The sequence below is a fragment of the Mustela putorius genome, unplaced genomic scaffold, assembly GCF_011764305.1.
Source record: "Mustela putorius furo isolate JIRA1106 unplaced genomic scaffold, ASM1176430v1.1 tig00003858_pilon_pilon_pilon, whole genome shotgun sequence".
NCBI classification, from domain to species: domain Eukaryota; kingdom Metazoa; phylum Chordata; class Mammalia; order Carnivora; family Mustelidae; genus Mustela; species Mustela putorius.
The window spans coordinates 30,385,005-30,398,212 of NW_025422010.1; the positions used below are offsets into that span (position 1 = coordinate 30,385,005).

Consider the following 13,208-nt stretch of genomic DNA (forward strand, 5'->3'; position numbering starts at 1 on the left):
TAGTTCTCCTGCAGTAATGAGTGGGATTAATTTGGGAAGAGAAGTCATATCTGACTTAGTACGCTTCAGTTAAATAATATTAGAAACTCTTTTTCTGAGCTCCCTTTACCCATATACGGGCCCATTCCTGATTTCAAAGTCCTGTGCCAACAGTCTGTGAGTTAGGCATTCGGGATGAAAGCATGAGTGTCTTGGCCTGCTCACCTGTGATGTACCTGAAGCATATAGTACTGAGTATAAATGTATAATCTAGCCTCTGTTTATAACATAACAGTTTTAATGGGAAGTTGTTCTCAGAAGTATTACTTGGAATGCTAAGGGCAAATATCCTTCCCAGAGCCAAACACCTGGTCTTCTGGGCCTCACCTCTGTGGCCTGGACTTGGAGGAAAGGAGCTGTAGACAGGGCGGCAGGCTGTGTGGTGGCTCCTAGTGGGGTTTGGAGTGAACCCAGGGTGAGGGGCACAGACTGGTGTAGAAAGGAGTCTGTAGGCCTGTAAGTGGGAGTGGGGTTACTAGTAGAAGGAGATGGAGAGCACACTGTGAAGGGAAGAACGAACGGTCAAGACAATGGTAGGGGCTGAAGAGGGATATAATGAAGGACAATGGAAGCGTTTTGTTTCTCCTTTCCTCTTTGGAGAGAGGAGGAACTGCTGTTGATGGGCCCCCAGGGAACTCCTCCTTCTGATTCTCCTTTCAGCCCCTGGCCCTTGTCATGTCTTTCCCCTCCCATTTTCCTTCCTTCTAGCTGCCAGCCAGCAGCCCTCAGGCGACACTTTCAGTAGCGAGGCTGTCATGGCTGCTTCAGAAGAAGGGCTTATTGGCATTTTCCTCGGTTCCGCCCCCTTCTTTCCTGTCTCCAGTCCCACTGGCAGGTCTAACAGGAGATGGGAGAGACCATGAGGTTTGAGGAGCTTGTGAGAGCTGGAAATCAAGGTGGAAAGAGAAGGCTGGAACCAACGGTTGGAGTTTGGAGATACCTACGAAAGAATTCCATGTGCATTTTTAGGAGTGCAGATGTTCTAAACCGCATCCCCTGATGTCCGCTTGCCTGCTGCTGTTCCCGGTCTCACTCGTGCAGTAGCTCCATAGCAGATGAGACCGGCGGGAGAGACCATGTTGCCTAGCAAAGTGCTGGAAACATACAACTAATACATCGATTTTGTGTGCATATAGTTTGGGTGTGTTTGGTCTTTTTGTTGTATTTCTAGATATAGTTTTTACCATATAATTTCACCATGGAGGAGACAGCATCAAGCGTTTGTTGAACAGAGCACGGACTGTGAGTCCTCATCAAGCTCTGCCACTCCTGTTTATGTCTGTCCTCAGCTTCTCTGTGAAATGTGGCTCCAGGTACCTCCCAGAATTCTTAGGAAGCTTTTGTACCTAATACAAAATACTCAGTAAATATTAGTTCTTTTCCTTTGTGGAAGGTTTTTTTTTTTTTTAGATTATTAAATTGCATAGACTTTCAGTGTTTCTAATTTTTTTTGTCTAATTGAATTCTTGAAACACATTGAGTTTCCGATTGGTGATGTAGTCTTAGTACATTGTCCATTAAAATGAATCAGCAGAAGACACTGATCAGGAAGAGAGGCCTAATTTTAAGAATATAGTTCATATCTCTAAGACAATTTAAGTCTAAACATAGAATTTTAAATAGGTACTCTTTGTTAAACATGCAGCATTAACCCAGACTTAAATGAACAGTTACCAGGAGTCCCACCACTAGAGCAAACTGTCTTTATTGTTCTATTATCCCTCCTACTCCAGATGCATTGAATATGCTGTTTTAACAGTCACTTTTTATAAAGGCATTTGCTTTGTCTCTAGGTGTAAAACAAAGGTGTATCCAGATAATCTTCCTACAACCAGTGTGGTGATTGTTTTCCACAATGAGGCTTGGAGCACACTTCTGCGAACTGTCCATAGTGTCATTAATCGCTCACCAAGACACATGCTAGAAGAAATTGTTCTAGTAGATGATGCCAGTGAAAGAGGTAAATTTTAAATTTTAATGCCAGTAATATACTAAGCTTTTATCATTAATGGTTAAGAAACGTCGGTATCATTTTTAACCTAATAATTTTATTCAGACTTCTAATTTATCCTAAAAGTATTGGTGGCATTTAGACTCATTCACATATGCAAAAAATTACGCCCTTGTGAAACTTAAAATATTACCATAATTAACATTTGTGTCACAGCTTAATCTTTTTTTAAAAAGAAATAATGTATATAATATAAAGATTTATGCAGAACAGTGAAAAAACCCACATGATTTTGTTAGAATTTTCCTTGTGGGAAGCTGCAGTCATGAGTTAATGGAGAGAGACTGGATCCTCCTTGGAGCCAGGATGGAGAAATTGAATTCTATGTGTAGTGGGAAGTACCTCTGACAGGAAAATGGAACCTTAGCTAGGTGAGACTTTGTTCTCCAGATTATTCTTAGGTTTTTCCATTTTCTCCATTCCTAGGTTCAGGAATGACCTATAGCTAGTTATATAAAAGGGTGAGGAAGGAACTTAGGAGAGTGATATGTAATATGACTCTGACCTCATAAGAAATTTCTACAGTGACTCTTACTCTTCCAGGAATCTCAGAATTTTTCACAAGCGTAGAATCTCTCAAATTATCTCATGAAACACTCTCTTAGGAAAGTTTTTAAAAGTACCTTGAGCTAACGTTATTTATTTTGAATCCTTCTTAGAGAGTTTACACCACGGCGTGAAAAAAGGCTCTGCTAAGTCGCATCTGTAGGGAAACCTGTTAAACTCCGACATACCCAGCATTTCCCAGGCGCTTTTTCTCACACCACTGTTGAGGACCATTGGTGTCTTATGTTCATCCCCCCGATGTTCCTGTGCTCTCATGAGAAAAATTTAGAAGAACTACAGAAAATGGCTCTTCCTTCCTTCCTTCACCAGCCTTAGACTTCCTGACCATCATTTCAAGCTCTTTTGCTACTTAACTTTCTCGCCAAATCTCTCTTTGCATCTGCTAAGGTGTTTTCTTTTAGTATTTTACGTCTCTTTCCGTAACTATACTAAGTATGTAAATTTAATCACAATAACTTCATGTCTTAATTATGGGAAGTAATTTGCACATTAATAACAGTTTAAATCTTACCACTGTGCCAAATTGTAGAAGTATAAACAAAAAATAATATAGCTTACCGCCTTAATGTGATTAAGATGACCATTTATAAACACACAAAGCATTTAAATAATAGTATGTAATGTAATTAATGTCAAAATGAGTGAGGTGTTAGAAATTAAGAATAGCACACTTAAAGAGTTATTGTTGACAATAGAAGTGTAAACCCTCGTGTAGATAATTGTTTGCTAGGAGTTAATTAATCCCTCTTTAAGAAAATTAGCCCAAGTTCATTGAAGCAGGAATATATACAAACACAGCCTGGAAGTGACTTGTGTTTGTTTTACTTACGTGTTGATATTTGCTAGATTAAATATTCCTCAAGGAGAGCTGTTTTTCCTCAGACGAAGCGAATTATTTTTCCATTTCCTCCTTTGTGTTCTCTGATCTTCTCTTCTGTGCCTGGGAGGGCTGTGTGTAAGCACATTTTTGTAGGACATGACCTAATCAAAGACACATGTGCCCACAGCTCTAACTTGACAAAGTCACATATACTAATAATAATTTCCCTTCCTCACTGGGGCCCTTCTTAATCACCCTACCTGTACAAATCTATAAGAGAAACGTGGACCAAGATCTACTTCATGGCTCTACTTGGGGCTCTTGGTTCACTCAGCAAGACCCAGTAGTCCTGCCTACCCCAGAGACCTGGTCAGGAGTCTGGTTCTCCATCTTCCTCCTTGGAAAGCCTCAGATGTGTGGCTCACTATTTCTGATGGTTGGGAACCACCAGGTATTGTGTTGTTGTGGTTACAACTATAGTCCTTTTATCCAGATTGAGAATTCCCTAGTCTAACTTTCTTTGGCTCTCTTATTTGGATGGTAACTGGTAGGCCCTACAACCAGAGCAAGCTCTGTTTTTATGTAACTTTCTTACTCATGAGACAGGGGCAAGGCACCCTTACTTCTCACCTGGGCTACTGAAACAGACTGCTGGTCTGGCCTTCCCACACACACCCTCGCCTTCCCCCCTCTGTTCTTGCTGCATGCCCTGGGAGCTTTTAAACATGCTGCTCTGATCTTGGCATTTCTGTCTAACCCCGTTCCTCGGAGGCCTGTATGACTCGGCCTCTGCCTGCATCTCTCCTCACATCCCAAGCCATCCCCTGGCCACCCCATCCCCACAGTTCAGCTCACATGTTTACTCAGAATCGAGATATATTTAGAGAGGCCTTCCTTGAACTCCCAAGACCAGGTCGGGTCCCTCTGAACATGTTTTGGAACATTACACTCCATAGCTCTCATCAGAGTTTTAACTATTTATCTGTTTAAAGACCATCTCGCCTACCAGACTCTACACTCCATCGGGCATGTGTGCCTACCCCTCTTTCCTCATTGCCCACAGCACTTATTGCATAAATAGTCCAGAATTTAACGAGTGAATGAAAGAGTGATCTACCAGTCAGTTAACTCTTGCCTCTACTTTTTGTCTATGCAGACTTCTAATTAGGTTGCGTTAGCGTGCCTGGTTTGCTTCTGGCCTCAGGATACCCATTTTCATAGTTGAACTGCTGAGTTGTCAGTAGCTCCATTTATTAGGTATGAAGTAGGCACTATAATTATCCCCGTTTTACTGGTGAGGCTTAGCGTAAACCTAGCACTTGCCTCTTAAATGCTACATAACTCACGTGTAATAACATCACAGTTACAGGGTCTAAAATGAAGACAGAGTCTGGATGAGTCCCCACTCCATGTCAGAAGTTATGTAATCATCATCTCAGAAGGTTATCTTAAGACTTAGGACTGATATAATGTTCCTAATCTGAGAGGACTATTGTTTTTCTCATCTTTCGCAAAAGGAAGCAGAGATTCTTATTTAGTAGGGATTAGGAGTCAGATTTTTTAGACTCTAAATTCCTTGTTGTTTCGACTGCTCGAAGATTTCTCAGATGTTCCTGTAAGCAGTGAAATTTTCCCAACACCCTCTCTAGCAGTCTCACGTTCCCTGATGGAAAGATGCTGAGGGATCCATTTATAGGCTAATAGCTATAAAGATATTCTGATAAATAAGATTCTACCTTATTTTTAGATGACATAGTAGCTTCTACTCATAGTCACTTAACCTCCCATGGCTTCATTTTTGTAGAATTATCCCTGGGTACATAATTCTATATCCTCTTTTAGGAAGACACCTATTTCTTTTCTTTTCTTTTCTTTTTTTATAAGATTTTTTTTATTTGTTTATTTGAGAGTAGTAATTGAGGGAGTAAGTGGGAGAGAGAGCGCACGCATGCATGAGCAGGGGGGAGGGGCAGAGGGAGAGGGAAGCGCAAGCTCTCCACCGAGCAGGTAGCCTGATACAGGACTCGATCCCAGAATCCTGGCATCATGACCTGAGCTGAAAGCAGACACTTAACAAACTAAGCCACCCAGGCGCCCAGACACCTATTTCTTAGCCTTATTGCATGAAGGCCACAAAGATGTAGAACGAAGATGCCAAGAAAATATGGCAACTGTTTTGAGCTGCCAGACCAGAGAATCATGCATTTTTCATTTTATTTATAGAGAGGACAGAGTATTTTAACTTTCAGAGACGTGGGATTTGGGAATTAGATTGCTTTGATTCTTAAGAAGACTTTAAGCTGTCTGATATTTTTGGGAAAGCTTATTGGGAGACATCTTGTGTATGACACACCCAGCCTCAACTGGTCTGAAGCCCTAAAACATACCCCACACCCCATCACGTAGGAGTCCATCACACTCTGCACATAAAGTTAAATTTGTGTTAGTGCAGGTGATTCCACAGTCCTCAATTTTTCTCTCTCAAGTTCCCTTCTGGGATTTCTTGTTGTGGATGAAAAGATGAGCTTTGAAGTCAGGCAGACCAGGGTTTGAATCTTGGTCCACTCCTTAACAAGCTGTGTGACTTTCATTGGTTCATTTTAGATTCTAAGTCTCATATTTGTGTGTCTAAAATATGTGTAGTGACAGTCTCATAGCATTGCTATTGTCAGGATTAAATGATATAAAATGGGTAAAGAGCCTGGCATTGTGCCAAACAGAAAATGGTAGCTGCCATTGCAGAATCTTGCTCTACTCCAGGATTGATGTTCCCCCCGCCTTTTTATTCAGAATGGAGTTACAGCTCTCTGACCCTAAGATTTGGTTCATAAAATCACAGTGGTGACCTCGTAGGAGTTCTACTCCAGCTATTTTACAGATACTGTTTTTAGCCCAAATTAATTAGGAAATACATTAGCAAAACTGGAAACAATCAGTAGTCTGGTATGGTGGGGTCGTAGACCTTTCACTTTCAAATTTTCTTATCCTGATTATTTCATTATTGAGTCATTCTGGTCTCACCAGTTCAAGCAGGCAAGAACCTTATCACTCCTATTTGTCTTTCTCTCTGCGCTACATAGGAAGCCCTTTGGATTCCCATGTTTAGTACTTAAGGAGACCCTTAATACATACACCATGCTCTCTGGGACCTTCCCCTTATGAGAATCCTGTGGGACAGAGCTAGTCCTGGGAGTCCCAGCAGTTCTCTCTCAAGTTTTTCCTCCCCTAAAGAGATTATTCTCCTAACTGGCCTGTTGGGACTAGTTGGAAGGACATTTGACCATATCACCCTCAAAAACTTCTCTAGCAGTAATTCCACAAACTAACCTGAGCTGAAAAATTCTTTCTCTTTGTGTTGAGGAAGCTGAGCCTTTCCTGCTTTTTAAAGTCCAATACGTACTTTGGAGGTAAGACTTCCTTGGCTCAGAGACATAACCTCTATCTGAACACTCCAGAAGAGATGCTGGTTTCACACAGCCCCTTCCTTTCCTTCTCCTTTCCCCCCCTTTCCTTCAATTGCGCTTCCCTCTTATAACCTTTGTTACTTAGATCTACCTGTCTGCTAAGGAACTCTGTTTGATCCAGCATTTTCCTTCTGAGCTTGACCTCACTTACTGCCTCCTGCAGAAGAACTACATAGTTTAAGACTGTGGTAGTCCATAAGACAGTGAGTCTCGAGTTGGATCTTGAAGAAATCCCACAACTGTCTGAATTCTAACAGTTGTTGCATGTTCTGTTCCTTCAGTCTACAGAGGTCTGGAGTTAATGTTCTTCGACTACTTTCTTTCTACTCCTGATCCTTAAGCATGATTAGAAAAAGAAGAAGTGAACTGGCCCAGTTGCTTAGGGAACTTTGTCTTTGACTGAGCCTGAGCCCAAAGATTTCTCCTAATTCTTCATGTAATAAGATAGAGGCAAATCTAGGACGTTGTCTCAGGAGATAAAAAAGCTCCCTGTAGTGAAATGGGAGCTTCACTAAAAGTGCTCAGGAAATAGTTGCTGAATGAGTATTGCGCATCAGAATTGCTTTACATCTGGGTAGCACCAGGTCAGTCTTTTCATGTACCATTTTTTTGTTTTATTAATTTTTCAGACTTTTTAAAAAGACCTCTGGAGAGTTACGTGAAAAAATTAAAAGTACCAGTTCATGTAATTCGAATGGAACAACGTTCTGGCTTGATCAGAGCTAGATTAAAAGGAGCTGCTGTGTCTAAAGGCCAAGTGATCACCTTCTTAGATGCTCACTGTGAATGTACAGTGGGATGGCTGGAGCCTCTCTTAGCCAGAATCAAACATGACAGGTAAGTTTCTCAAGTCTATACATTTGTTTTCAGTGTGTTTGTCCTAAATGGTATAATAAGCTGAAAAATTCTGAGTATATAGATAAATGCAAAAATAACTTCCTCTGAAGTTTCCTTTAAAATACCCATGAAGAACTCTAAACTAAAAGGGAAGATAATCACAAAGAAATGTTTGTAGTCTTGTTGGTGAGGCTGGATTAGGAAACATGTTCAGATGTTTACCTTATGCTCTATTTACTAAATGGGAGCAGAACAGAAGACAGTGACCTCAGGAAACGTAAGATAAAACTATTGCCCCCTCTGTCTAAGGCTAATACTGGAGCAGGCAGGTCATCTCTCATCCCTGTCTCCTTCCTTACTGGGACTCTAGCCCTCAGCTTGATGCATGGCAAGAAGAAGAAGGGGGGTGGGGAGATACACAGTGTATCTTACAGTGCTTCATTGTATATGGAGAAGCACTGTACTCTCTGATGATACAGGAAGAGCAGTGGGAGCAATGCATGCATTTTTCAAAGAATTACCTGCTGCTGGTCCCTGGCATAGTTCTTGTGTATCCGGAGAGAAGCTAACTTCCATCTGCTAGACTTAACATTAGTTGAATTTCTTCTTGTCATTGCAGTTTGTGCCAGAGGCTGTCTGTGCCAACTTAGCATTAAGGTTTAGATTTTAGTAAGGTAAACTGTACTAGTTGAATGAAACATGGCAAAAGCCATTGCATCTGTTCTGTTAGCAAATACTGGGACTATATCTCGCCCTTTCAAAGGTGAATAAATGGGGAAAACCAGCATTGGGGCAATAAGAAGGTACAGCAGCGTTAGGAAGAACAGTGCCTAAAGAAGAAGGAAGAGACCATCTTTGTAAATGGTTTTCTAGGAGTAGTGCCTGGCTGATTTGGGAAATCCTAGCTTGCATAAGACCACACGTGAGCAGGAGCCTGGGCCCAGGGAGAGAAAGCAGCAGTGTGAGGAAATGGCAGAAATGAAAGGGGGGATTGACTAAACTGAGAACCACAATTTCCAGTTTGGGCTGTATGGTAGATTAGGTGTCCTGACTTACATTTCCAACTGAAAGAGCTTAAATGCCGGATAAATTGTAAGACATGTTTTTAAATACATCAGTGAGCTGGCACTGAAGTCAAGTTTTGCAAACGTCAAAGCAAAGTGAGATGAGTGAGTGGTCCAAACACTAAAATCAGATCTCACTTGGAGAGGTTCTGCCAAACTTAGAGGACACAGAACCTCTCTTGATTTGATAGACAAATGGGTGGGAAGGTAGGAGACTGGGTCTAGGCCCTGCCTAAGGCTGGAGAAGGAAGAGCAAACACCTGTGTAAAGCTAGGATCTTGTACCTCTGTGTGAGTGAGAATGAGAAATACATCCTACCACATCAAAGAAAACTTGCCTGTTTCAACCTTGGTATGCGGTGGTGACAGGGAAACAAGTCTCCCCTAAGAATTTGTAAACAATATAGAAAAAGAAGGGAGGAAGCAACTCGGCTCTTCATAAGACTAATATAACTTTGATAGCATAGCCAGAAAATAAATATATGGAAAATTACACAAACCCACTCATGAACAGTAACAAAAAATGTCATAATACCAGAAAATCGAGTCCACTAGGAGGGAAAAATAATTATATAAAATACACACACATATATAAATATATAATATATATAATGTAGATTTTATGTATTTATATGAGAGAGAGGGTTAGTGAGAGAGAGAGCGCGCAAGCGCAAGCACTAGCGGGGGGAACAGTAGAGGGAGAGGGAGAAGCAGGCTCTCTGCTGAGCAGGGAGCCCAACACAAGGCTTGATTCTGGGACTCTGGGATCATGACCTGAGTTGAAGGCAGATGCTTAACTGACTTAGCCACCCAGGCACCCCAAAATATTTTTATTTTTATGTGAAAAATATGTACCCCTGGGGCTAATAATACATTGATAATACTTTGTATGTTAGTAAAAAAATAAAATAAAAAATTAAAAAAAAAGAAAGGGTATAAGGATTACCCCTGGGGCTAATAATACATTGATAATACTTTGTATGTTAGTAAAAAAATAAAATAAAAAATTAAAAAAAAAGAAAGGGTATAAGGATTACAAAGGAAAAGTACTGTCAATTGCGGATGGTGTGTTGTTTTTGTTTTTGTTTTTTTTAAAGATTTTATTTATTTGACAGAGAGACACAGTGAGAGAGGGAACACAAGCAGAAGGAGTGGGGGAGGGAGAAGCAGGCTTCCCGCAGAGCAGGGAGCCCACTGTGGGGCTCAATCCCAGGACCTGGGATCATGACCTGAGCCGAAGGCAGATGCTTAATGCCTGAGCCACCCAGGCACCCCCAGATGATGTGTTCTTAATGAAAAAAAGTCTTACACAAAACAGTAGAGATAATAATTTAGCAGTGTTGCCAAATATAAGGTCTCTATAGAAAAGCTTTCTCCACAACAACAAAGAATAGTTAGAAAATATGATGTAAAAAGAAAAAAAGGAATGATCCCATTTATAATAGCAGTAGAAATCAAAAGCTGTAATTAGGAATATGTTTAACAAAATACCGGTGGGGCACCTGGGTGGCTCAGTCAGTTGGATGTCTGACTTTGGCTTAGGTCATGATTTCAGGGTCCAAGGATCGAGCCCTGCATCAGGCTCTGTGCTCAGTGGGGAGTCTGTCCCTCTCCCTCTGCCCTCCCACTCCTGTGCTCACAGGGTCTCTCAAATAATATTTTTTAAAATCCATAAAATAGAACACTTGAAATTTACTAGAAGATAATCTAAGTAGAGAAGAGGATGATATTCATGGATAGAAAAGTAAAAATAGCTCTTCTCCCCACATTGAACTATAAATTCAGTACATTTCCACTTGCAATCTCAACAGAATGTTCTTGGAGGAACTGGCTGGTTCTGTTATGTGGAAATGCGTATTTTTTTTTAAATCTGAGAAAATTTATGTACCCATGCCTAGACCATAGGAAACATTCAATAAACATCTGTTATTATAAAAATAAAATAGCTAAGATACCCTTGAAGAAGAAGAGTCACATACAACAGTGCTGGCACACTACCAGATACCAAGATTTATTTTGAGGCTATCTTAATTGTGGCAGTGACCTACTGATGCAGAAATTCACAAATAGACTAGTGAAACAGTAATGTCTAGAAACAATCCCATGTTTATATGGAAACTTGACTTATGACAAAGACATTGATAATTACCACAGAGGAAAAAAAGACCATCAAATAAATCATGCTGGAATAATTGGTTATCTGTAAGGAAAATAAATGTAGTTGGACACTTACTGTATATCATACCAAAATCAACTCCATGAGGACTAAAGACTTAAATATGAAAAGCAAAAATGTAATCCTCTTTAAGACGGCATAGGAGAATATCTTTATGATTTTGGTGTAGGGAAAGATTCCTTAAACAATACAGGAAAGATGAAGATGGTGCGGATGGGGAAGATGAGAAAGGTTACATACTCCAGAATGTGACTGCCAGGGACTCTTTGTGGTGCACCTTTCCTAGGAAGGAGCTATGGTCATGTGGAAGTTTTTTCAGGTTCATAAAAAATACCACAATACCAACAGAAAAAATTTTTAATATCTGGGGGAATCAGACAATTTGTATGAATAGATACAATCCTGCAGGGAAAATATCCTTTCTAATAACTAGAAAACAAAAAATTTTAAATTGTAAGATACTATTTAACATTATATTGGCAACAAAATGTAAGAAAATATCGTCCAAAGTCGATAGCTTTATAAAGAAGCTACAGGGAGAAATATACACATATACCTATGTATATGGAAAGCGGTAAAGATTGAGTGCTACAGAAAAAGTTCATTCCGTTAATTCAGTAAACCCATTCCTATCTTAAAAGCAAAATACTGATTATATGAACATTTGCACTTAGTATTTTATCTTTTTATTTTTTGAAAAAAGTATTTTATTTTGTATGATTACATTCAATTAGCTGGCATATATAGTACATCATTAGTTTTTGATGTAGTATTCAGTGATTCATTAATTGCGTGTAACACCCAGTGCTTGTAGTTTTAAGAGCAAAAAACTATAAGGAACACAAATATCCAAGAATTTACTAAGAAAACTTACCTTAAAATGATTAAATACATAATCATTTAAAACTATTACTTTTGAAAGCTGGAAATATTTGAAGTGTTTTTACATGTGGCAAATACATCAAAGTCTGAATGAAAAGGGAATGGAGGATTATCAACAGTTGCAAGTGTGGTATGTAATGAAGCTTGCTTAAGGGTACCTGGGTGTCCCAGTCAGTTAAGTGTCCGACTGTTGGGTTCAGCTTGGGTCATGAGAAAGAGCCTGGCATCGTGCTCAGCTCAGAGGCCACTTAAGGCTGTCTGTCCCTCCCCCCCCCCAGTGCTCTCCTCCCTCCTTCCCTCTCTCTCTCTCATTCTCTCTCACACATTAAAAAAAATAATAATTATGCTAACTTAGTAGGATACAGCAGGAAATTTTTCCACCATTGCTTTTAACATTGTAGAATGTACTTTTATTTTAAAAGCACTTAGCATATAATTATAATATAGTTGTTATGCTGTCCCTCAAAAAGGAAAGTGAAGATTTTTTCATTTGCTTTTATAATTTTAGGAAAACAGTGGTCTGTCCTATCATTGATGTGATCAGTGATGATACTTTTGAGTACATGGCAGGCTCTGATATGACCTATGGTGGCTTCAACTGGAAGCTTAATTTCCGCTGGTATCCAGTTCCCCAAAGAGAGATGGACCGAAGGAAAGGTGATCGGACTCTTCCTGTCAGGTAACTACTTTGTCAGACATTTTCCCCAAGGTGTTATAGACAGGGAAGGGAACAGTGGAGCTTTGGGAATTGTATCAAAAGGATTCTAAGTATATTTTGAGAGACATGAGACACTTGTGTACCATATATGTAAAGAGCCACACAGACATTATTATATTAAAGAGGGCTTTCTCCTCTGACCCATTAATAAAATTGGGATTTTTCATTTATATAAATCTAGTGCACCTGGAAAGTGATGGTTTCATGCGTAAGTTCTTTTATTCCTATATGAACAACATTTTGCAAATCTGTCAGATTTATGCTTTCAGTTAAGGATAATAATATTTAACTTTAAATCCAATTATCCCTGAATTAATTTAAGCGTAATTATAATGTGAAAATATTACCTAAAAGTGGGTCATAGCGCCAAACAAAATACAAGCTTGTAAATTCAGACTTGTACCATCTGGATGGTAGTTACTGACTGATGAGGTTAGAAAAGCATGTTTCAAATATAAAAATAACCAGAATTGACAGAAGTATAAAAAAAGATTTCGTGAACACATTCTGATTTTTCCCCTGTATTATACTTGGTCATCTATAGATTTTTTTTCAGAAAGGGGTAAGAATCTTGACGTTATTCAGAGCCTTGAAATCGAGACCATGAGTCTCTGAGCCATCCTGGGATTCG

General features: G+C 39.7%; 1 protein-coding gene across 1 annotated transcript in view; it reads left to right on the forward strand.

Moving 5' to 3' along the window:
• Nucleotides 1-13,208, forward strand: part of GALNT1 (polypeptide N-acetylgalactosaminyltransferase 1) — a 77,207-nt gene that overhangs the window by 45,486 nt on the left and 18,513 nt on the right. The window contains exons 4-6 of the mRNA XM_004752294.3: nucleotides 1,833-1,999; nucleotides 7,531-7,738; nucleotides 12,368-12,538. Coding sequence (XP_004752351.1) covers nucleotides 1,833-1,999; nucleotides 7,531-7,738; nucleotides 12,368-12,538 — 546 coding nt within the window. The remainder of the gene's footprint in view (nucleotides 1-1,832; nucleotides 2,000-7,530; nucleotides 7,739-12,367; nucleotides 12,539-13,208) is intronic.